This window comes from Ovis canadensis, chromosome 2 (genome assembly GCF_042477335.2).
Source record: "Ovis canadensis isolate MfBH-ARS-UI-01 breed Bighorn chromosome 2, ARS-UI_OviCan_v2, whole genome shotgun sequence".
NCBI classification, from domain to species: domain Eukaryota; kingdom Metazoa; phylum Chordata; class Mammalia; order Artiodactyla; family Bovidae; genus Ovis; species Ovis canadensis.
The window spans coordinates 124,302,052-124,327,046 of NC_091246.1; the positions used below are offsets into that span (position 1 = coordinate 124,302,052).

Below are 24,995 nucleotides of genomic sequence, written 5' to 3' on the forward strand. Positions count from 1 at the left end.
AGGGCTATAAGTGATCTCAGCCCTTACACAACCACGTAAAGTCATTGTTTACAGAACACGGGGCGAGAGGGGGTGAGAACAGCGGGTGAGAGAGCCTGACTGGGGCCATCTTGTTAGTTTCCCCACGGTGGCAAAATATGACCGGAACATACTTTTGAAACTCTTTTTGTCTCTATCCTTTTTAAAAAATATTTATTTATTTATTTTAATTGGAGGCTAATTACTTTACAATATTGTATTAGTTTTGCCATACATTGACATGAATCAGCCATGGGTGTACATGTCTTCCCCATCCTGAATCCCCCCTCCCCCCTCTCTCCCCATCCCATCCCTCTGGGTCATCCCAGTGCACCAGCCCTGAGTGCCCTGTCTTATGCATTGAACCTGGACTGGCGATATGTTTCACATATGATAACATACATGTTTCAATGCCATTCTCCCAAATCATCCCACCCTCGCCTTCTCCCACAGAGTCCAAAAGACTGTTCTATACATCTGTGTCTCTTTTGCTGTCTCGCATACAGGGTTATTGTTACCATCTTTTTAAATCCCGTATACATGCATTAGTATACTATATTGGTGTTTTTCTTTCCTCTGTATAATAGGCTCCAGTTTCGTCCACCTCATTAGGACTGTCTTTATCCTAACTAGTGTAAATATCCATGGTTTGGTGCAGAAGTAGTAAAGCATTTGGTTACAGTGTACTGACCCAGACTCTATGTGATACGTATTTTTACCTTTCCAAAGTCTAGAAAATTTTCTGAATTTTGAATTGCATCTGGGCCCAAGGAGTTGTGATAAACAGACTATGGCCTTATCTCTGTTTACTGGGTCAGAATCAGAGGGAACAAGAGGCTAAGTAGTGTGCCCCAGTGTCCATGCTGCAGAAGTAGGAGGTGGGGTTTGAATCCAGGCTATCTGGCTCCATAACTGCCTACTGCACTCTAGCCTGTGGTGGAGTGGGCGCTGAGTTTAACCATTGCAGCGTGTTTCTCCATCCAGCCCAAGTGGAGATGGGCATATGAAAACTGGAATGTCTTACCCTTGTTTGTTTTAGTCAGCTGATTACACAGAGGCTGAGGAGTTCCCTGGAAAAAGAACTTAGAACAATGTTATTTTTCATATTTAGGTTCATATTTAGATACGCACATAAGTGGAATACCCACTTCCAGTGGTATTCCAAGAATATTCTTGCCTGGAGAATTCCATGGACAGAGGAGTCTGGCGGGCTACAGTCCAGGGGGTTGCAAGAGTCAGACACGACTTAGTGACTAAACCACCACCACAAGTGGAATAGAAAGACATGGCAATCCAAATTTCATGGGATTGTGTGACCTGGGGTATAAACCACTTTGAGCAAAGGAATGTAAATTGGACTCTCATCAAGGCCTGAGGGCTGAATGGTTCTAGGTACCAGTGTTGGTTTTTACATATTCTCAGATCTGGGGGGAGAGGAGCTTCCCAGCTGGCACAGTGGTAAGAATCTGCCTGCCAATGCAAGAGACATTTGATCTCTGGGTCAGGAAGATCCCCTGGAGAAGGAAATGGCAACCACTCCAGCATTCTTGCCTGGAAAATTCCGTGGACAGAGGAGTCTCATAGGCTGTTGCCCATGGAGTCGCAGAGTTCACATATGCACGTGACTGAGCACATATGCACACAGAAATAGGGAGGCTGTATCCCAAGAAGTCCTTCTGTGACCCTTTTAAAGAGCTAATGACTCCAGGAGTAAGAGCCCTTTTGATTTCATACTGGAATGATGGAAATATGTCATTGATGGCAGAACTTCAGGCAGAGTTATGAGAAATGGATAGAACTGACTTGTGATAATAGTGTGACATTCCTTTTGACCCTTCAGAGATATTAGATGGACCTTACCTGCCTCGTGAGAAATCTCTATAAAGGTCAAGAAGCAACAGTTAGAACTGGACATAGAACAACAGACTGGTTCCAAATAGGAAAAGAAGTACGTCAAGGCTATATATTGTCACCCTGTATTTAACTTATATGCAGAGTATATCATGAGAAATGCTGGCTGGATGAAGCACAAACTGGAATCAGAATGTGAGGAGAAATATTAATAACCTCAGATATGCAGATGACACCACCTTTATGGCAGAAAGTGAAGAAGAACTAAAGAGCCTCTTGATGAAAGTGAAAGAGGATAGTGAAAAAGCTGGCTTAAAACTCAACACTCAAAAAACAAAGATCATGGCATCCGGTCCTATCACTTCATGGGAAATAGATGGGGAAACAATGGAAACAGTCACAGATTTTATTTTCTTAGGCTCCAGAATCATTGCAGATGGTGACTGCAGCCATGACATTAAAAGATGCGGGCTCCTTGGAAAAAAAGCTATGACCAACCTAGACAGCAAAGCAGAGACATTACTTTGCCGACAAAGGTTTTTCCAGTGGTCATGTATGGATGTGAGAGTTGGACCATAAAGAAAGCTGAGTGCTGAAGAATTGATGCTTTTGAACTGTGGTTTTGGAGGAGACTCTTGAGAGTTCCTTGGACTGCAAGGAGATCAAACCAGTCAATCCTAAAGGAAGTCAGTCCTGAATATACATTGGAAAGACTGATGCTGAAGCTCCAATACTTTGGCCACCCAATGCGAAGAATTGACTCATTTGAAAAGACCCTGATACTGGGGTCATCATTCTAGTGGCTTTTAACAGAAGATTTCGTAATATTCTTTGTTCGAAGTTTGACCCTCTGTAAATGTCCTGCAAAAATACTTCACCTAAGTGCTGGAAAGTCCATGTTTAAAGATATTCCTACATCACTGTAATAGCAACAGTAAAAAATTAGACACAGTGTTGATCAGTAGGGGACTGACTAAACCATAATTGAGAATGAACAACTGTTAAAAATAAGTGGGCAGCATGAGTGTGCAATTGGCAAAATGCATACTAGGAAATACAGTCAAGGCAATGGTTTTTCCAGTGGTCATGTATGGATGTGAGAGTTGGACTGTGAAGAAGGCTGAGCGCCGAAGAACTGATGCTTTTGAACTGTGGTGTTGGAGAAGATGCTTGAGAGTCCCTTGGACTGCAAGGAGATCCAACCAGTCCATTCTGAAGGAGATCAGCCCTGGGATTTCTTTGGAAGGAATGATGCTAAAGCTGAAAGTCCAGTACTTTGGCCACCTCATGCGAAGAGTTGACTCATTGGAAAAGACTCTGATGCTGGGAGGGATTGAGGGCAGGAGGAGAAGGGGACGACAGAGGATGAGATGGCTGGATGGCGTCACTGACTCGATGGACATGAGTCTGAGTGAACTCTGGGAGTTGGTGATGGATAGGGAGGCCTGGCGTGCTGCAATTCATGGGGTTGCAAAGAGTCAGACAAGACTGAGCGACTGAACTGAACTGAACTGAACTGAAATGCAATGCTCTTCTCCCTCCCCCACAATAAACAGAAGAGGAAACAAAGGGATGGAGGCTGAACCTGAGATTTTAAGACTGAAAAGATACACCCTCTTTTAAAAAATGAACAGATGACGTTTATGAATGTATATTTTGTGTTTATCGTAGAAACCAAGGCAGTTGTTACTTTTGAAGAGAAGGAGGAGTCTGTGATCAGGCTGGGGCAAGTGAAGCTGGCTAGATAACAGAGTTTGGGATAGGTTTTAGTCTGGTAACTAGTAGTTAGCCTGTTAGTGTTCCATGGATGCTGGGAAAAGATATGAAACTCTTGAGTTAGAGATAGAGAACATCATTATTAGTGACCCAATGAGCAGTGTTGAGCTTCAGGTTAGTTCTGGTTTCCCTTGCTCCCCAAGCCCCACGGGTGGCAAAAGGCCCAAATGAATGAGTTCATATGCAGTGAATTGCATTACAAGACAGTGGTACTGAATTTGGAGGAACCTGCCAGTCTGTAACATGCTGTAAGCAAGCTACTGTCTGTCCCAGAGGGACACTACCTTTTCTTCAGTTTTTCTCACAGCAAATACAGCTCTGAAAAATGACCTGGGAGCAGAGCAGTCAGGCCCTTGGATACATGACATACAGCAATAAAGTGCAGGGAAACCTCAGGACCTGCAGTGGATGGCTTTTCCCAACAGCCAGTCAGGTCACTGCAGGTGTAATTAGTTAAAACGAGGCTGTACCGGAGTAGGAATTACTGGAGTAATTCAGTATCGCTTGTCCTTATGTTGCCCTTGTTGTTGTTCAGTCACTACGTCGTGTCCTACTCTTTGCGTCCCCGTGGACTGCAGCACGCCAGGCTCCTCTGTCCTCCACTTGTCCTTATATAAAGGGAAAATTTGGAGATATACACAGGAGAATGCCATGTGAATATTGGAGTTATGCTGTGACCAGCCAAGGAATTACCAGAAGCTAGGAGAGAGGCCTAGAACAGGTCCTTCCCTAGCGACTTCAGAGGAGGTTTGGTCCTGCTGACAGCTTGATCTCAGCCTTCCAGCCTCCACACGGTAAATTTCTGTTTAAGCCTAGACTTAGTCTGTGGTGCTTAGTTACAACAGCCCTAGCAAAGGAATATAGTTACTGTGTCACACTTGTCAAAATTAAGAACATTGCAATATTAGTGTTAGTATTACTTTTGGACTTTGTTTGGATTTCACCAGTTTTTCCGTTAATTTTCTATTGCAGAATCCAGTCCAGGATATCGCCTGGCTTTTCTTTGTTGTGTCTTCTTAGTCTTCCAATTTGTGCACTTAATCAGTCTTTCCTTATTTTTCATTACCATGGCAGTTAGGAGGAACACTGTCTGGTAGCCTGTAGAATAGTCTCTAATCTTGGCTTGCATCTATTGTTGCTGTTTGTTTTTTAATAACTAGACTACAGTTAAAAGTTTATGGAAAGAATATTACAAAGGAAAGCCACCTTCTCATCGCATATCAGGGACTATCTGAGGGTTTTGACATATGCCTCAGGGAGTGCATGACATCCTCATGACAGCTGGTGATGCTGACCTTTATCAGATAGTTAAGGTGGTATTTGTCAGTAGCTCAGCTGGTAAAGAATCTGCCTGCAATGCCAGAGACCCCGGTTTGATTCCTGGGTCAGGAAGATCCGCTGGCGAAGGGATAGGCTACCCATTCCAGTATTCTTGGCCTTCCTTGGTGGCTCAGCTGGTAAAGAATCCGCCTGCAATGTGGAAGACCTGAGTTCAGTCCCTGGGTTGGGAAGATCCTCTGGAGAAGGGAAAGGCTACCCACTCCAGTATTCTAGTCTGGAGAATTCCATGGACTGTACAGTCCATGGGATCACAAAGAGTTGGACATGACTGAGCAACTTTCATTGCTCTCTGAAGTTGCTGTTTTTTTCCCTTTTCTACTCTGTATTTGGAAGCATGTCAGTAAGTTCAGCCCATACTTGGAAGGTGAGGGGGACTATGCTTTACCTTCTGGAAGGCGGATTTCCATAAATTATTTAAATTCTTCTGTGGGTGAGATCATCTCATCTCTCCCATTGATTTTTTAAAATAATATTTATTCCATTTTTATTTGGCTGCATGGGGTCTTAAGTTGTGGTACACAGGATCTTTGATCTTCATTGTGGCATGCCAGATTTTTAGTTGCAGCTTGTGAACTCCTAGTTGCAGCATTTAGTATCTAGTTCCTTAACCAGCTTTGCAAGAAATGTTCCCTTGGTATCTCTAATTTTCTTGAAGAGATCTTTAGTCTTTACCAGGAATGGTATGGACCTAATAGAAGCAGAAGATATTAAAAAGAGGTGGCAAGAATACACAGAAGAACTATACAAAAAAGATCTTAATGACTCAGACAACCATGATGGTGTGATCACTCAACTAGAGCCAGACATCCTAGAATGCGAAGTCAAGTGGGCTTTAGGAAGCATCACTACAAACAAAGCTCGTGGAGGTGTGGAATTCCAGTTAGCTCTTTCAAATCCTAAAAGACGATGCTGTGAAAGTGCTGCACTTAATATGCCAGCAAATCTGGAAAACCCAGCAGGGGCCACAAGACTGGGAAAGATCAGTTTTCATTCCAAGGCCAAAGAATGCTCAAACTACTGCGCAATTGCACTCATTTCACATGCTAGCAAAGTAATGCTCAAAATTCTCCAAAGTAGTCTTCAACAGTATGTGAACCATGAACTTCCAGATGTTCAAGCTGGACTTAGAAAAGGCAGAGGAACCAGCGGTCAAATTGCCAACATCCATTGGATCATCAAAAAAGCAAGATAATTCCAGACAAACATCTCCTTTGCTTTATTGACTATGCCAAAGCCTTTTACTATGTGGATCACAACAAACTGTGGAAAATTCTTCAAGAGAAGGGAGTACAAGACCACCTGACCTGCCTCTTGAGAAATCTGTATGCAGGTCAGGAAGGAAGTTAGAACTGGACATGGAACAACAGACTGGTTCCAAATTGGGAAAGGAGTACATCAAGGCTGTATATTATCACCCTGCTTATTTAACTTATATACAGAGTAAATCATGCAAAATGCTGGGCTGGATGAAGCACAAGCTGGGATCAAGATTGCCAGGAGAAATATCAGTAACCTCAGATATGCATATGACACCACCCTTATGGCAGAAAACAAAAAGGAACTAAAGAGCCTCTTGATGAAAGTGAAAGAGAGTGAGAAAGCTGGCTTAAACTCAACATTCAAAAAACTAAGACCATGGCATCTGGTCCCATCACTTCATGGCAAATAGATGGGAAAGCAATGGAAACAGTGACAGACTATTTTTTGGGGCTCCAAAATCACTGCAGATAATGACTATATCCATGAAATTAAAAGACACTTGCTCCTTGAAAGAAAAGCTATGACCAACCTAGCAGCATATTAAAAAGCAGAGACATTACTTTGCCGACAAAGGTCTGTCTAGTCAAAGCTATGTTTTTTCCAGAAGTCATGTATGGATGTGAGAGTTGGACTATAAAGAAAGCTGAGCGCCGAAGAATTGATTCTTTTGAACTGTGGTGTTGCAGAAGTCTCTTGAGAGTCCCTTGGACTGCAAGGAGATCCAGCTAGTCCATCCTAAAGGAGATCAGTCCTGAATATTCATTGGAAGGACTGATGCTGAAGCTGAAACTGCAGTACTTTGCGAGGTATCTTTTTATCAGTATATTCTTTTGTTCATCATGCTTTTAATGTTGTAGCCCATTAATCCTTAATGTTTGGAATGCACTGTGAGTCATAGACCAAGGGTGTGGTCCTCATAAGTGCTCCTGTCCTTTCTCTGGGAATGGGCTGCCTTTCCCTCCCTCACTTTTCCTTTGACTCCTGTTCCTTTTCTCCAACTCCGGGTGGTAAACATTTAGGTCAGGAGGCTGTGGTTTTGAAATGCTTCTCCCTTTGGATTAAGGTTCTTATTTTGTAAACCTCCAGCCTATTTCCCCACTGTGGAAGGGCTCCCCTAGAACAAGGTTTTGAAGTCCTTTCTCTTTCCCCTGCAGATTTAGCCTTTTGCTCTGTTTGTAAGATGAGAGAAAGGGATTTAGCTGTGTCTGATGTTTCCCACCCCCAGCCACCACCACACGGGGGAGCTTTCTCTAGTCTTCCCTGGGAGAACCTGATTGGTTTCCAGGAGGAAAAGCCAGCAAGAGTAGGAGCTCCCCCCATGATTGTGAGCCCCTCATCCCCCGCCATCAGGAACTTCATACTATCAATTTGCCCACACTTGACCTCTCAGTTCAGTCCAGTTGCTCAGTCGTATCTGACTCTTTGCAACCCCGTGGACTGCAGCATGCCAGGGTGCCCTGTCCATTACCAACTCCTGCAGCTTGCTCAAACTCATGTCCATTGAGTCGGTGACTTGACCTTTAGCAAATCATTAGACATTCTAGTTAATCTTCCTTAGGGCTTCTGCCTGAGGTAAGCAAATATACTGGTCCCACACCTCCCTGAAGGCACCTCTCTCTCCAGACTTTATTATGGGACTGTTTGACCTCTGACCTCCTGTGTCTGATTGAGTTCATCAAAAGCCATTAATTTGCAGTCTCTTCACCCTTTTTTCTTGTTAGAAGGTCAGGAGGTGCATCTTTTCAGTCTCAGCATCTCTGAACTGAAGCCAAATAATAGTCTTAAGATTGTCTCTGATATTAGGTGGTAATTTATGTTGTTGTTCAGTGAAACTTTTTTTTTTTTTTTGACTGGCAAGTCTGACTTGGTTTAAGTAAAAAAGAAATTGAGTGTGGAGAGAGATGAAAGTTTGTTAATACTTGTATGTAGCATGTTGTATAATATGAAAACTTTTGTCTGTATTACTTTAAAATTTAGAATGATGTAGGTATCTGAAAACTGCAATTTTTTTGATCTATCATCTGTTTTTTGTCTGAGTAAGGGTTTAATCAAGGAAGTAGAACCACCGAGTATTGAAGGGGAGCAAAATTCGCCACCCCAAGATGTGCCACTTGCCTCACTCAGTGTGGTGTGTGAGGACCTTCTGGTTGTCGTTTAGTCACTTGGTTGGGTCTGACCCTTTATGATCCCATGGACTATATATAGCTCATCAGGCTCCTCTGTCCGTGGGATTTCCCAGGCAAGAATGCTGGAGTGGGTTGGCATTTCCTCCTCCAGGGGATCTTCCCAATCCAGGGATCGAACCCGAGTCTCCTGCCTTGGCAGATGGATTCTTTATCACTGAACTGCCTGGGAAGCCTGGGTGAGGCCCTAAGAACTTCTGTATTAGGCAAGTTCTTCGCTACTGCTGTATATGATCTTGTAATCTCACTTTATAATCTGGCCTTAAAGCACTTTTTCTGCCAACTTTCCTGTCATTTTCTCAATCAGCCTTTATTCCACTCCTGTTAAATATCTTAATATTACCAGATATTCATTGTTCATGTTTCAGCATGTGCTACTCTCCAGGATTTTCACTCTTTTTTTTCCTAGAGTACATCAAGGTCCAGCTCAAATATCATTGCTTTTTCTTTTTTCCAAGTTGTTGGTAGCTACTATAGTCAGAATTACTTGCCCTCTGTATTCATCTTTGATTTCCAAGTACCTAACATATTGCTTGGTATACAATAATACAGATTTAAGAGTATTTCATAGTCTAAGAAATTCTAGGACTGGGTTCTAATTGATTCACTAAGTTCACTAAAATAAAAATTAAGAGATTTAAGAGGTATATATCTTTTTTGGAATTGTTTATCTACACTGTGTAAAGAACTTTAAGATACTTTGTCAGATGTAACAAGTTGTCCGTTTGATTAGCTACTCTTAACATTGTGTGAAAGATTTACATTTAATGTGTGATGTTGATGTTGACTTTAGAATTTCATCCTAAAGTTATTCTTTGTTTACACAGAAAATGTCTAATCACACAGATGCAGCAGCAGAAGTCCTGTTGGAAAGAAAAGGTTGTGCAGGAGTGATAACACTAAACAGACCAAGGTTTCTGAATACACTGACTCTTGGTATGATCCGGCAGATTTACCCACAGCTAAAGGTTTGTCATTTTCTTAAAGCAGTCATATGGATCCTTTTAAAAGCGTGTCTTTATAGAACTTTCCTAGTGTTTTCTCCCACAGAATCGCTTCAGTGTATGGGCGCAGTGCCCAAGGCCCATTGCTTCTGGAGTCCTCAGTTCTTTCCTCCGTGGTTGTCCTGGAGCATCCCTAGTGACAGGGAGTTCATTGCTGCATAAGACACTCTATTCCGCTTGAACGTGGCTCCAGGTTCTGGTGGCTCAGATGGTGAAGAATCTGCTTGCAATGCAGAAGACCTGAGTTCGATCCCTGGGCTGGGAAGATCCCCTGGAGGAGGGCATGGCAACCCACTCCAGTATTCTTGCCTGGAGCATCTCCATGGACAGAGGAGCCTGGAGGGCTACCCTCCATGGGGTCACAAAGAGACACGACTGAGTGACTAAGCACACCGCAAGTTTCTTCTTAAATTCTGCCGCTCTTCATTTTTCCAACCTTTTGACCAGTAATATTGGTCCTGCCTCTTGGGTCATGAGTATACACATATAGTCTGCTTCTACATGACAGCTTTTTTGGTTGGAAGATGACTGTTTTTGAAGTACTTGTCCAGCCTTTTCTTGGAGAAGGCCTTAAGCTTTCCTATTCTAAGAAAACTGCATGGTGTAGTGGAAAAACATGACTTAGTCACACAACCTGGGTTTGAAATTTTGAATTTCTGTTTATTAACTGTATAGATTGAAAATGTTACTCTCTCTGTGTTCCATTTTCCTCAGCTGTGAAACAGGGATGGTAATTCATAGAATTGTTGTAAAGATGAAGTGAAATAGTATACCTGATACACTTGGCCACATAGGGGTTAAAGATGAGTTCTCCCCTGCTCGCCAGTTCCTTAATTCTTCATTTGATGAGTCTTCCGTTCTTTATCTGTTTGGGCCACCTTATAATATGTACTTAAGTGTGATACAAAGGAATAAATCAGGTGTTCCAGGTTAAAGTGGAAGAAAAGTAGAAGCTTCCATGTTAGAATATCATATTTCTATTAATGTAATCCAGTATTGCATTAACCTGTTGGACAACCACCTCTTCCCAGGTACATCTCTTCTTTATCTTGTATATTTTTATTCTCTAGTGTAGAATTCATGGAACCCTGGTTAATTCTTCTGGCTCTGGGAAATGAATTTTTCATTTGGTCCATTGTTCTAGCCTTTTCAATATCCATTGGCTCTTGATTCTATCATCCTGCTTATTTATTAGCTGTCCTTACCAACCCTAAAACACTTCCGGATTTGATCAGAAGTGTTTCCACTCTGTTATTTACAAATTTGTCAGTAGGACAGAGCCTTTATCACCACAGTAGAAAGATCACTGCTGTTTATCTGCAATCTCTGGGCTGACTTGTTTATCAAATTTATAAGCTTATGTAACATAATATTATTAGGCCCTATTTTTTTCACCTTGTATCAAAGTTGTCATTATCAAATATGGATCACAAAATGTACTCATTTAGCAACTTTGGAATAGCTTCTAATTTATGTCAGAAAAGAAAATGAAGTTAGAATCCATTCTTCTGGATATGCTTTATAAAGCTTATGCTTTGCATATATCCGTATATGTCTATATATACAAATATGTGTTTATGTGTATATGGATATATATCATTCATTTTTGTAATTTATTTTTTTTATTGACGAATAATTGCTTTACAGAATTTTTGGTTTTCTGTCAAACCTCAATGTGAATCAGCCACAGGTCATGAGTTTGTATTTATAATATGTTTATACCGTCTTCTTTTACATTTGACTAGAAGTGGGAACAAGATCCGGAAACTTTCCTGATCATCATAAAGGGAGCTGGTGAAAAGGCTTTCTGTGCTGGAGGTGATATCAGAGGTAAAAACATTGCTCCCTTTCACCTAAATCCTTGATTTCCCCTAATCATCTTGAACAAAATGTCTAATTTATGATATGTGAATTCACTTTTTATTTTTGAATAGCCGTTATTAACAGCTCAGTTTATCACAGGCATACGTGTCTGCGTGCTCAATTGCTCAGCTGTGTCTGACTCTGTGACCCCATGGACTCACCAGGCTCCTCTGTCCATGGGATTCTCCACGCAAGAATACTGGAGTGGATTGCCATGCCCTCCTCCAGGGGATCTTCCCCACCCAGGGACTGAACCCACATCTCCTGCATTGGAAGGCAGATTCTTTACCACTGAGCCACCTGGGAAGCCCTTTCTTTAGGCAGTTTACCAGAAATGCTTCCTGGTTATAACTCAGCTTCCTCTCCCTAAACACTCATAGGCCTGACAATCTGGCTATGTTGAGTACTTGTCATTCTCCAGATATAGTGTATTCTTACATATATCTATGACTTCATCTGTGCTTTCCCACTGTTCGTGATCCCAAAGCAAGAATGCACTTAATATAGTGTTTATCCTGTTTATATTATCAATGTTTTTATGTTTAAATACACATGTTGAGATAGTCAAAAAGGTTAATTACCCTTATCTTGCTAATTATTTAGGTCAGTCTGTACACATTTAACAGTTAAAGACAAAAGAGAGAAGAAATGTTGAGTTTGTAGGCTCCTGGGATTTTTTTTTTTTTTTTAGTGTTTTATTTTTTATATTTGATTTTTTTTTTGTATTGTGTTAAGATGATGTTCGGATAAGGCGATGGCACCCCACTCCAGTACTCTTGCCTGGAAAATCGCATGGGCAGAGGAGCCTGGTAGGCTGCAGTCCATGGGGTAGCGAAGAGTCAGACACGACTGAGCGACGTCACTTTCACTTTTCACTTTCATGCATTGGAGAAGGAAATGGCAACCCATTGCAGCGTTCTTGCCTGGAGAATCCCAGGGACGGGGGAGCCTGGTGGGCTGCTGTCTATGGGGTCGCACAGAGTTGGACACGACTGAAGTGACTTAGCAGCAAGATGATGTTAGGGTTATTCTGTTTACTAAATCTATAATTTTATGTAAACCGTTATATTTGGAATAGAAAGAAACGATCTCGATTCAGGACATAATTTCAAATATCTGTTAAGAGAACTGAATCTTGAAATCTCACTTTAAACTTTTTGGCTGCTCAGGCTTTATTTTCAGCTGTGCTGGGCCTTTCTTGCTGTGGGCTTTCTCTAGCTGCGGTGAGCAGGGGCTGCTCTAGTTGTGGTGCTTGGGCTTCTTACTGCTGTGGCCCCTCTTGTTGCAGAGCATGGGCGCTCGGGCATGCAGGCTTCAGTAGTTGCTGCACATGGGCTCAATAATTGCGGTTCTTGGGCTCTAGAGCGCAGTCTCAATAGTTGTGGCACTGGCTTAGTTGTCCCACTGCATATGGGATCTTCCCAGACCAGAGATCAAACTGATGTGAAACTAGAGAAAGTGTTAGTTGCTCAGTCATGTCTGACTTTTTGTGACGCTATGGACTGTAGCCCACCAGGCTCCTCTGTCTGTAGAATTCTCCAGCCAAGAATACTGGAGTGGGTAGCCCTTCCCTTCTCCAGGGGATCTTCCTGACCCAGGGATAGAACCTAGGTCTCTCCTACACTGTAGGCAGATTCTTTACTGTCTGAGTCATCAGAGAAGCCCTAGCCTGACTTGTTAATTGAATTGTTTTTGAATTTATTGTTTTGCCTACAACTGAAATATTTTTAAAACACTGTTTTTCAGCCTAGAATTAACTTTTGCTCTAGAGTTGGGCCTTTGATCCTGTCAGTTTACAAATGAGCAGAGCCTTATGTATTGATTTTAGCATCTTCTATTTTTGCATATGAGTTTTAACTTTATATTGCTGTTTGGGAATACATTTACAAATTCTAGAATTATTCTCATCTACATGTATTAAGTAACAGATCTCAATTCCAAGAAATTTAGTTTCTTTAAACATAGTCCGAGACAGTAAGTGAGCACTCTGAAAAAGATTTTTAAATAGTATTACTAAAACGTTATTTAATTTATGTGAAACTATTAATAATTGATTAGAATAAGATTAGAAGGCAATCTCAGAGGATTTCTGAAGTAAAAGAGATTTATTTCACCAGCAATACAATTTGTAGTCCTCTTCTTTTAGAATTGGTAAGAAATGAAAAAAGATAATAGATAATAGTTTTAGGGATTTTATCAGTGAAAGCCTCAGACTGAGGCTCAATATCAAACCTTTAAAAATTTTTTTATCTTTTTAATTTTACTTTTAATGATTAATTAATTAATTGATTTGGCTGTACTACATGGCCTTTGTGTAGTTCTCTGACCAGGGATTGGACCTGGGCTGTGACAGTGAACTCTGATTCCTAATCACTGGACCACCAGGGAGTTCCCAATCTTTTTAAAAAAAAAAAAAACAGGAAAAGAAGTCAATATTTGGTTGGAACATTTTGAAGGAAGCTGTATCAGTTCTGAAGTTTGTCTTAAAATCTAATAGTCACCAATTTTTATGCAGCTCTTTCCCATAAAAGAAGAAACATGTATATATATTTAGTTTATATTTTAGTAGGTAATTTTCATGGAGAAGGAAATGGCAACCCATGGCAGTATTCTTGCCTAGAGAATCCTGTGGACAGAGAAGCCAGGTGGGCTGCTGTCCATAGGGTCGCACAGAGTCGGACATGACTGAAGTGACTTAGCATGCATGCATGCATTGGAGAAGGAAATGGCAACCTGCTCCAGTGTTCTTGCCTGGAGAATCAGGGGCAGAGGAGCCTGGTGGGCTGCTGTCCCTGGGTGTCGCACAGAGTTGGACACGACTGAAGCAACTTAGCAGCAGCAGCAGCAGGTAATTTTCATAGGACTTAAAGACAGGAAAAGCATATGCACTTGGTAGTATATGGAAGAGAGTTTTGATGGCAGTTTTGACATTGACTATAGTAAGAGTGTAGTGGATGTGAACTCTGGATAACAAAAGAAACCATTTGATTTTAACATCCTTATTTATTAATATCCATGAAAATATAATAAGAATATTACTATCTCATTTACCTCTCGAGCCTCTTAGTTTTTAGAACTACTTTTTCTTTACTTATTTCTTGATTTTATTCTTCTTGCTATTTGCCATTGTAGGTACCCCTTTGTCTACTCAGAGCCCCCAACCCCCTGCTGCCACCATTTTCTAGGAAACCCTTACCTATTGTTCACATTTGGCTCAGATGTCTCTCTTCTGGATTCCGGAAAGCCTTCTTTTAATCATATCTCTTCTGCTTCCATTCCTGTCGCATCCCAACCTTAGAGTGGGCATGGCACAGGGAGTCTATTTTAACAGTCTGTCTCACTAGTCTGAACTCCAGGCAGCTGTTTTATAACAGCACTGAAAGCGCATGGTACCTAGTAGATGGTCAACAAATGTTCCATGAAATGAATATGACAGACGTATTTAACTAGTCAGAATATATAGAACTCTGCGTGTGCATGCCCACGTGTGTGCATTTATTCTTTGTGTGCATTCGTATAATGTACTTTTTCTCTTTTTTTTGGCCATGCTGCACAGCTTGTGGGGTCTTAGTTCCACCACCAGGGGCTGTGCCCCCTGCAGTGGAAGTGTGAGTCCTAACCACTGCACTGCCAGCGAATTCCCTGTATAACATATCTGTGTTACGATATGTTGCCAAAGAAAACATGTATACAGCAAATGTTTATTCAGGTGCTATAGAAAATAGTCAAAATAATATGTATTTGGTACCAATATATAACTTACAATTTATAACACCTTGTAAGTTGTTCTAAATAAGAATTTTTGCCTTGAAGTTTTGACATTGAACTATGGATTTGGGGCTGACTGTACTATGTCTGTGGTATGGGCGACTTCAGAACCTTAAGAAACCATTCTAGACTTTCCCCTTGGTACTTTCTATCATAGTATTTTAAATTTATCTGACTGTATTGACTGGAAAATACTTTTTTATATTTGTAATCCTTTTTTTTTTCTTTTCTCATATTTTAGCACTCTCAGAAGCTAGAAATACAAACCAGAAAATGCTTCAAGATTTATTCCGAGAGGAATATATTCTGAACAACGCCATTGGTATGTGTGCTCTGCTGAGACCTTTGAAAATGGAATGAAGACAAAAGCTTCATCAGTTCAGTTCAGTTCAGTCACTCAGTTGTGTCCGACTCTTTGCGACCCCATGAATCGCAGCACGCCAGGCCTCCCTGTCCATCACCAACTCCTGGAGTTCACTCAGACTCATGTCCATCGAGTTGGTGATGCCATCCAGCCATCTCATCCTCTGTCGTCCCCTTCTCCTCCTGCCCCCAATCCTTCCCAGCGTTAGAGTCTTTTCCAATGAGTCAGCTCTTCGCATGAGGTGGCCAAAGTACTGGAGTTTCAGCTTTAGCATCATTCCTTCCAAAGAACACCCAGGGCTGATCTCCTTCAGAATGGACTGGTTGGATCTCCTTGCAGTCCAAGGGATTCCCAAGAGTCTCCTCCAATACCACAGTTCAAAAGCATCAATTCTTCAGCACTCAGTTTTCTTCACAGTCCAACTCTCACATCCATACATGACCACAGGAAAAACCATAGCCTTGACTTTGTTGGCAAAGTCATGTCTCTGCTTTTGAATATGCTATCTAGGTTGGCCATAACTTTCCTTCCAAGGAGTAAGTGTCTTTTAATTTCATGGCTGCAGTCACCATCTGCAGTGATTTTGGAGCTCAGAAAAATAAAGTCTGACACTGTTTCTGTTGTTTCCCCATCTATTTCCCATGAAGTGATGGGACCAGATGCCATGATCTTCGTTTTCTGTATGTTGAGCTTTAAGCCAACTTTTTCACTCTCCTCTTTCAGTTTCATCAAGAGGCTTTTTAGTTCCTCTTCACTTTCTGCCATAAGGGTGGTATCATCTGCATATCTGAGGTTATTGATATTTCTCCTGGTAATCTTGATTCCAGCTTGTGCTTCTTCCAGCCCAGCGTTTCTCATGAGTCAACACGCTTTATTTAGTCTTTTATATACTTTGTGACAGAAATGAACTCAATTAGCCTGACTGCTCAGTTCAGTCACTCAGTCGTGTCCGACCCTTTGTGACCTCATAGACTGCATCACGCCAGGCTTCCCTGTCCATCACCAACTCCCGGAGCTTACTCAAACTCATGTCCATAGACTCGGTGATGCCGTGTAACCATCTCATCCTCTGTCGTCCCCTTCTCTTCCTGCTTTCAGTCTTTCCCAGCATCAGGGTCTTCTCCATGGAGCCAGTTCTTTGCATCAGGTGGTCAATGTATTGCAGGCTCAGCTTCAGCATCAGTCGCTCCAGTGATTATTCAGGGTTGATTTCCTTTAGGATTGACTGGTTTGATCTCCTTGCAGTCCAAGGGACTCTCAAGAGTCTTCTCCAGCTTCACAGTTCAAAAGCATCAATTCTTCAGCACTCAGCTTTCTTTATGATCCAATTCTCATATCTGTACATGACTACTGGAAAAACCATGGATTTGACTAGATGGGCCTTTCTTGGCAAAGTAATCACGAGCAAAGCTAGTGGAGGTAATGGAATTCCAGATGAATTATTTCAGATCCTAAAAGATGATGCTGATAAAGTGCCGCACTCAATATGCCAGCAAATTTGGAAAACTTGGCAATGGACACAACTGGAAAAGGTCAGTTTTCATTCCAGTCTCAAAGACGGGCAATGCCAAAGAATGCTCAAACTACTGCACAAATGCACTCATCTCACACACTAGCAAAGTAATGCTCAAAATTCTCCAAGGTAGGCTTCAATAGTGTGTGAACTGTGAACTTCCTGATGTTCAAGCTGGATTTACAAAAGGCAGAGGAATCAAAGATCAAATTGCCAACATCTGTTGGATTATCAAAAAAGCAAGAGAATTCCAGGAAAACATCTACTTCTGCTTTAATGATTACGCCAAAGCCTTTGACTGTGTAGATCACAACAAACTGTGGAAAAATCTGAAAGAGATGGGAATACCAGACCACCTTATCTGTCTCCTGAGAAATCTGTATGCAGGTCAATAAGCAACAGTTAGAACTGAACATGGAACAAGAGACTGGTTTCAGATTGGGAAAGGAGTACATCAAGGCTGTATATTGTCACCCTGCTTATTTAACTTAATATGCAGAGTACATCATGCAAAATGCTGGGCTGGATGAAGCACAAGCTGGGATCAAGATTGCTGGGAGAAATATCAATAACCTCAGATATGCAGATGACATCCCTCTTATGGCAGAAAGCAAAAAGGAACTAAAGAGCTTCTTTATGAAAGTGAAAGAGGAGAGTCAAAAAGCTGGCTTAAAACTCAACATTCAAAAAACTAAGATCGTGGCATCTGGTCCCATCGCTTCATGGCAAATAGATGGGTAAACAATGGAAACAGTGAGAGACTTTATTTTGGGGGGTTCCAAAATCACTGCAGTTAGTTACTCTAGCCATGAAATGTCTTTTAATGCTTTCTCCTTGGAAGCAAGCATTGCTCCTTAGAAGAAAGGCTATAACCAACCTAGACAGCATATCAAAAAGCAGAGACATTACTTGGCTGACAAAATCTGACTGCTCATTCCAGAACAATTCACACTTTATTATTAAATGGGCTTCCCTGGTGGCTCAGATGGTGAAGAATCTGCCTGCAATGATGGAGACCCAGGTTTTGTCCCTAGTTTGGAAAGATCCCCTGGAGAAGGGAATGGCTACCCACTCCAGTATTCTTGCCTGGCGAATTCCATGGACAGAGGAGCCTCGTGGACTACAGTCAGGTTTAACTACTGTTTGCCCTATAATCAACATGGAATCATGGATTCTGATCATATAGTTGGGTTTCTTGGAAAACAAAAAATAGGGTCCCAGTTTTCTCTATAAAATGAAGTATCATTTCCTAATTCCTGAGAAACTCTGGGATGAAATTTCATCATAGTTATCATTCCAGATTTCATTGAAAGTGAAGTAGTAGTTACTTTTATTAAGCATGTGTTTCAAATGTTAAATTATAGTGGATAATATAGTGAATACTTGTGTACCCACTAGCTCAGAATGAATAAACCTCTATATTTTATTTCTGTTTGATGTTTTGAAACTTATTTGAATTAAATAGAATACTGTGAATTTTTAAAATCACTGTCCAGTCTACTTTGTTGCTCGCTTCAGTGCCATTTCTTTCTCCAGAAGCAACCTGATCCCTCCTCAGAAGAAACCATTGTCATTAATTTGTAGCACATCTGATTAGGCTGTACTTTATATTTTTACTATATATTTATGAACAAAAGTAGTATAACTTCGTGTTTTTGAAATTTTCATAAGTGCCTTTTTACTGCATATGCCAAAAGTTGTTTTTTTAATAGCATTGAATGTAACTGTTCTATATTATTCAGCTACCCAGTATTACTTATCTGTTTGACATTAATGGATATTTTAGATTATTTCAAATTTTTATTAATACAGATTGTTACATCCTTACATATAAATCCTTGGTGCCCATGTACAAAAGTTTCTAGAAATAATAGAAGCCAAATGGATGGATCATAGTTTATACCACTTCAGTATGTTTCCATATTTCTCTCCAAAGTACAAGACTTTATTTTCTGCATGTCATTGCTATCATTTGTTTGTTTTTAAACTTTGCATGCTTGATATCTGATTGTGGTTTAATTTGTGCTTCATTGTAAGTGCATGAGGTAGAAGGTGTTTTATGTTAATCATTTAGATTTTCTTTTCAGTTTCATCCTTTGTTTTTCTTTCTTATGGATCATTTTTTTCTTAATTGATTTTATAGGTCTTTATGTAAACACACTTTTCTCAGTCTGCTACTTTATCTTTTAAAATTTTTTGTTTGAGATGAAATGTATGGATTCTTTTCCTTTATGATTTGCATTCTTTTCACTAAAAGAAAAACAAACAATAACATGGGAGTGTTTAAGATGTTCTTTTATATCTTCTTTTAATAATTTGTTTTTTATACTCTAAGTCCTTAATGTACTTGAACTTTTTTTACATGTGACATAATCTATTTTCTTTTTAGAAAACTAGATGTGTAATGTTTTTGACTGAATAGGCCTTGTCTTCCTCACTGGTTTTAATGATACTTCTATCATATATCGAGTTCTTCTTTGTGATTAGATCTGTTTCCGGACAACTTTATTCACTGGTCTATTTGTGCTTATGATGAAACTATAGTGTTAAAATTATTATGGCTTTAAGATACATCTCTATGTGGTAGGACAAGTTACCCTTGTTTTCTTTTAGGATTGTCTTGGCTACTCTTGGAATTGATTTTCCAAAAGGATCTTAAAGTTATTTCGATGTTTAGTAAACTTATGCAGACATCACCATAAACCAGTTTTAGCACATTTTCATGAGATTGACTTTCATATCCTTTCATGTTTTGTAATTTTCTCTATAAAGATCTTGCTGATAAAAATATTTTTTAAAGTGTTATTCTTAAATAGCTTATGTTTTGTTGCTTGTTACATTTCCTAATTGACTATTTCTAGCATATAGAAATATTTTTTATTTTAGTATTTTGTTTTTTTAACCAGCAACCCTGCTGAAATTTGTTGTTAGTTTTAAAGATGTTTCTGTAGATTATCTTGGCTTTTCTATATAGGTAATTCTACCCTCTGCACGTGACTTTTCCCCATCTCTTTCTAGTCCTTATATTTATGACTTTTCTTGTTATATTTGGTTAGAACCTCTGTTATAATACTGAATGTAGTGTTGTCTTATTTCTGATATACATGGGAAAGCTTTTAACATTTCATTCTTTAGTATAATCTTTTTGTAGACGTGTTTTTACCAAGTTACAGACATTATTTCTATTCCAAAGTTGTTTGGGGTACTTTCTTTTGTGTGTTCAGTTGCAATGGTCCAGTACTTGAGCATCCAATTTTTCTGACTTTTTGCGACTTTTTCCTCTTCTCTCCTGGGCAGGGACTTACTGAGTCCCAGTATCAGCAGATAGAGTTTTCCTAGCTATGTTTCACAAACCATATAGCTCTTATTACTATAAGGCTTTATGTAGGTAGCTCATTGCATGTTCTGTGTGGCCTAGAATTTGTTCCTGACTCAGAACAGATACACACACCCTCGCTCATAATCTTTGGCTGTAGCTTCCCCACAGCTATTAGCTTTGAGTTTCTTGTATGTTTCTGGCACTTGGGGATTTCCCTTGTTTGGCTTTGATCTTGGATATACATTGAAAAATTATTTTTTTTCTAGAATTTCAGTGTCTTTGAAGTAGCAGTTGGGAAAAGAGGCTGTTTCCCAATTTAAGTGAGCCACTTTTAGTGGCGAGCTCTAATTTTTTTCATAATCTGTAAAATTATACAGATCAGATTCACTTAGAATGTTTTATTTATTCATTCTAAAAATTCTTACCAGCACTGTCCAACAGTACTTCCTGGAATGATGAAAGTATTCTGCTTCTGTGCTGCGTAAATGGCCACTGCTAGTCACACGTGACTAACGAACACTTGGAATGGGGCTACTTGTGATCAGTAAGCCTAACTTTACCTTTGTTTAATTGTAATTAATCTAACTATATTTGGCTGTTGGTATACTAGTGCAGTTCTGTACTAAATAAAAGAGGGGAGAAAACCTCTAGTTTGAAAAGAGTTTGGTAAAATATTAATATACAAGAGAAAGCCTTCCAGACATAAAATTTCTGTACATTATAATGACCTATCTTAATCATTATGGAATTTGACAAATTTTGGCCTTGTGTCCTGCATCAGTTAGCTTTTAATACTTTATAACTAAAATATATGCATCTGTAGCTGAAATAGTGAATTTGTATTTACTCCACCACAATCAATAGAGACAATTTCCATTGTTTCTAGGGAATTATAGTTAAAAATTGAGGGCTGTGGACATGCTTGTGTATGTGAAGTTAGAATTGTACTTTGGTGGTTCGTTTGGCAGGTTGGGAATATTTACAGAATTGCTAGATGGATCAAACCTGAAGTTTTATATTGGTCTTTGGTAAGGAAGTTGTATTGGCAACAAGCTGTAGTAGAAGTACAGTGATGGATATGTTTATGTTGTGGGTGACTCCCTCTCTCAGAGGAAGGAAAAACAAAAAAGAGAAAGGAGCAGAGTAAAAGTTTGCAGAATTTTTGAGCTGGAAGGAACTTCTGAAGCAAATCTCATTTAATAGATGAGAATTTGTATCTATGTATCATATACATAATATACACATGTATGATAGGCATATATACATATAGCTTATGTGTGTATATATGTATACAAATGTGTACATATATGGAAATGCCAGTATATAAGTAGAGATATCACCTTGCCAACACAGGCCCATATAGTCAAAGCTATGGTTTTTCCAGTAGTCATGTATGGATATGATAGCTGGACCATAAAGAAGGCTGAGAGCTGAAGAATTGATGCTTTTGAACTATGGTGCTGGAAGACCCTTGAGTCCCTTGGACAGGAGGAGATCAAACCAGTCTATCCTAAAGGAAGTCAACCCTGAATGTTCATTGGAAGGACTGATGTTGAAGCTGAAGCTCCAATACTTAGGCCACCTGATGTGAAGAGCCAACTCATTGGAAAAGACCCTGATTCTGAGAAAGATTGAGAGAAGGAGAAGGGGGTAGCAGAGGATGAGATGGTTCAGTTCAGTGACTCAGTTGTGTCTGACTCTTTGTGACCTCATGTACTGCAACTTGCCTAGCTTCCCTGACCATCACCAACTCCCAGAGCTTACTCAAACTCATGTCCATTGAATAGGTGATGCCATCCAACCATCCCATCCTCTGTCGTCCCCTTCTCCTCCTACCTTCCATCTTTCCCAGCATCAGGGTCTTTTCCAAAGAGTCAGTTCTTCGCATCAGGTGGCCAGAGTATTGGAGCTTCATCATCAGTCCTTCCAATGAATATTTAGGACTGATTTCCTTTAGGATAGACTGGTTGGATCTCCTTGCAGTCCAAGGGACTCTGAAGAGTCTCCTCCAACACCACAGTTCAAAAGCATCAATTCTTCAGTGCTCAGCTTTTTTTGGGGTCCAACTCTCACATCTGTGCATGACTACTGGAAAAACCATAGCTTTGCCTAGACAGACTGTCGGCAAAGTGATGTCTCTGCTTTTTAGTATGCTGTCTAGGTTGGTCATAGCTTTTCTTCCAAGAACCAAGCATCTTTTAATTTCACTGATGTAGTCACCATGGGCAGTGATTTTGGAGCCCAAGAAAATAAAGTCTCTCATTGTTTCCCTTGTTTCCCATCTATTTGCCATGAAGTGATTGGACTGGATGCCGTCATCTTTGTTTTTTGGATGTTGACTTTAAGCCAGCTTTTTCACTCTTCTTTTTCACTTTCATCAAAAGGCTCTTTAGTTCCTTTTTGCTTTCTGCCATAAGGGGGGTGTCATCTGCATAGCTGAGGTTATTGATATTTCTCCTGGCATCTTGATTCCAGCTTGGGGTTCATCCAGCCCAGCATTTAGTATGATGTTCTCTGCATATAAGTTAAATAAGCAGGGTGACAATATACAGCCTTAACATACTCCTTTACCAATTTGGAACCAGTCCATTTTTCCATGTCTGGTTCTAACTGTTGCTTATTGACCTGCATATAGATTTCTCAGGAGGCAGATAAGGTGGTCTGGTATTCCTATCTTTTGAAGAATTTTCCAGTTTGTTGTGATCCACACAGTCAAAAGCTCTAGCTTAGTCAATGAGGCAGAAGTAGATGTTTTTCTGGAACTCTCTTGCTTTTTCAATGATCCAGCAGATGTTGGCAATTTGATCTCTGGTTCCTCTGCCTTTTCTAAATCCAGCTTGAACATCTGGAAGTTCTTGATTCACGTACTGTTGAAGCCTAGCTTGGAGAATTTTGAGCATTATTTTGCTAGCGTATGAGATGAGTACAACTGAGTGCTAGTTTGAACATTCTTTGGCATTGCTTTTCTTTGAGATTGGAATGAAAACTGACCTTTTCCAGTCCTGTGGCCACTGCTGAGTTTTCCAAATTTGCTGGCATATTGAGTATAGCACTTTCACAGCATCATCTTTTAGGACTTGAAATAACTCAGCTGGAATTCCATCAGTTCCACTAGCTTTGTTCATAGTGATGCTTCCTAAGGCCCACTTGACCTCGCACTCCAGGATGTCTGGCTCTAGGTGAGTGATCATACCTTCGTGATTATCTTGGTCGTGAAGATCTTTTATGTATAGTTCTTCTGTGTGTTCTTGCCACCTCTTCTTAATATCTTCTGCTTCTGTTAGGTCCATACCATTTCTGTCCTTTATCGAGCCCATCTTTGCATGAAATGTTCCCTTGGTATCTCTAATTTTCTTGAAGAGATCTCTAGTCTTTCCCACTCTGTTGTTTTCCTCTATTTTTATGCATTGATCACTGAGGAAGGCTTTCTTATCTCTCCTTGCTAATTCTTTGAAACTCTGCATTCAGATGGGTGTATCTTTCTTTTTCTCCTTTGCCTTTTGCTTGTCTTTTTTTCTTAGCTATTTGTAAGGCCTCCTCAGACAACCATTTTGCCTTTTTGCATTTCTTTTTCTTGGGGATGGTTTTGATCACAGCCTCCTGTACAATGTCATGAACCTCTCTCCATAGTTCTTCAGGCACTCTGTCTATCAGATCTAATCTCTTGAATCTATTTGTCACTTCCACTGTATAATCATAAGGGATTTGATTTAGGTTACCTGAATGGCCTAGTGGTTTTCCCTACTTTCTTCAATTTACATCTGAATTTTGCAATAAGGAGTTTATGATCTGAGCCACAGTCAGCTCCCAGTCTTGTTTTTGCTGACTGTATAGAGCTTCTCCATCTTGGCTGCAAAGAATATAATTAATCTAGTTTTGGTATTGACCATCTGGTGATGTCCATATGTAGAGTTGTCTCTTGTGTGTGGAAGAAGGTGTTTGCTACAACCAGTGGATTCTCCTAGCAAAACTCTGTTAACCTTTGCCCTGCTTCGTTTTGTACTCCAAGGCCAAACTTGCCTGCTGCTCCAGGTATCTCTTGACTACCTACTTTTGCATTCCAGTCACCTATGATGAAAAGCACCCCTTTGCTTGTGCTCCAGGTATCTCTTGACTGCCTCCTTTTGCATTCCAGTTCCCTATGATGACTAGGACATCTTTTTTTGGTGTTAGTTCTAGAAGGTCTTGTAGGTCTGTATAGAACTGTTCAGCTTCTTCAGCGTTTGTGGTTGGGGCATAGACTTGGATTACTGTGATATTGAATGGTTTGGCTTGGAAACAAACGAGATCATTCTGTCAATTTTGAGTTTTCACCCAAGCACTAAATTTTGTCTCTTTTGTTGACTATGAGGGCTATTCCATATCTTTTAAGGGATTCTTGCCCATAGTTCATCTTCCAGTGTCATATATTTTTGCCTTTTCATACTGTTTTTGGGGTTCTCAAGGGAAGAAGACTGAAATGGTTTGCCATTCACTTCTTCAGTGGACCGCATTTTGTCATGGGAGAGATGGTTAGATAACATCATTAAATCAATGTACATGAGTTTGAACAAACTCTGGGAGACAGTGAAGGACAGGGAATCCTGGCATGCTGCAGTTCATGAGGTTGCTAGAGTTGGACACGACTTAGTGACTGAACAACAACAGCAATAAGTATTTAATACCAACATATATATTGAATATTGTTGAATTGCCAGTTAATGACAAAGCAGAGACTACAATTTGGGTCTTCTCA

At 40.2% G+C, this 24,995-nt stretch overlaps 1 protein-coding gene across 4 annotated transcripts in view; it reads left to right on the forward strand.

Moving 5' to 3' along the window:
* Positions 1–24,995, forward strand: part of HIBCH (3-hydroxyisobutyryl-CoA hydrolase) — a 122,993-nt gene that overhangs the window by 21,459 nt on the left and 76,539 nt on the right. For 2 of the 4 annotated variants that reach the window (XM_069576999.1, XM_069577000.1), the window contains exons 3-6: positions 6,851–7,052; positions 9,257–9,397; positions 11,179–11,263; positions 15,306–15,386. In XM_069576999.1, coding sequence (XP_069433100.1) covers positions 9,260–9,397; positions 11,179–11,263; positions 15,306–15,386 — 304 coding nt within the window. In that variant the 5' untranslated portion in view covers positions 6,851–7,052; positions 9,257–9,259. The remainder of the gene's footprint in view (positions 1–6,850; positions 7,053–9,256; positions 9,398–11,178; positions 11,264–15,305; positions 15,387–24,995) is intronic. The other 2 variants (XM_069576997.1, XM_069576998.1) reach the window with 1 other exon arrangement.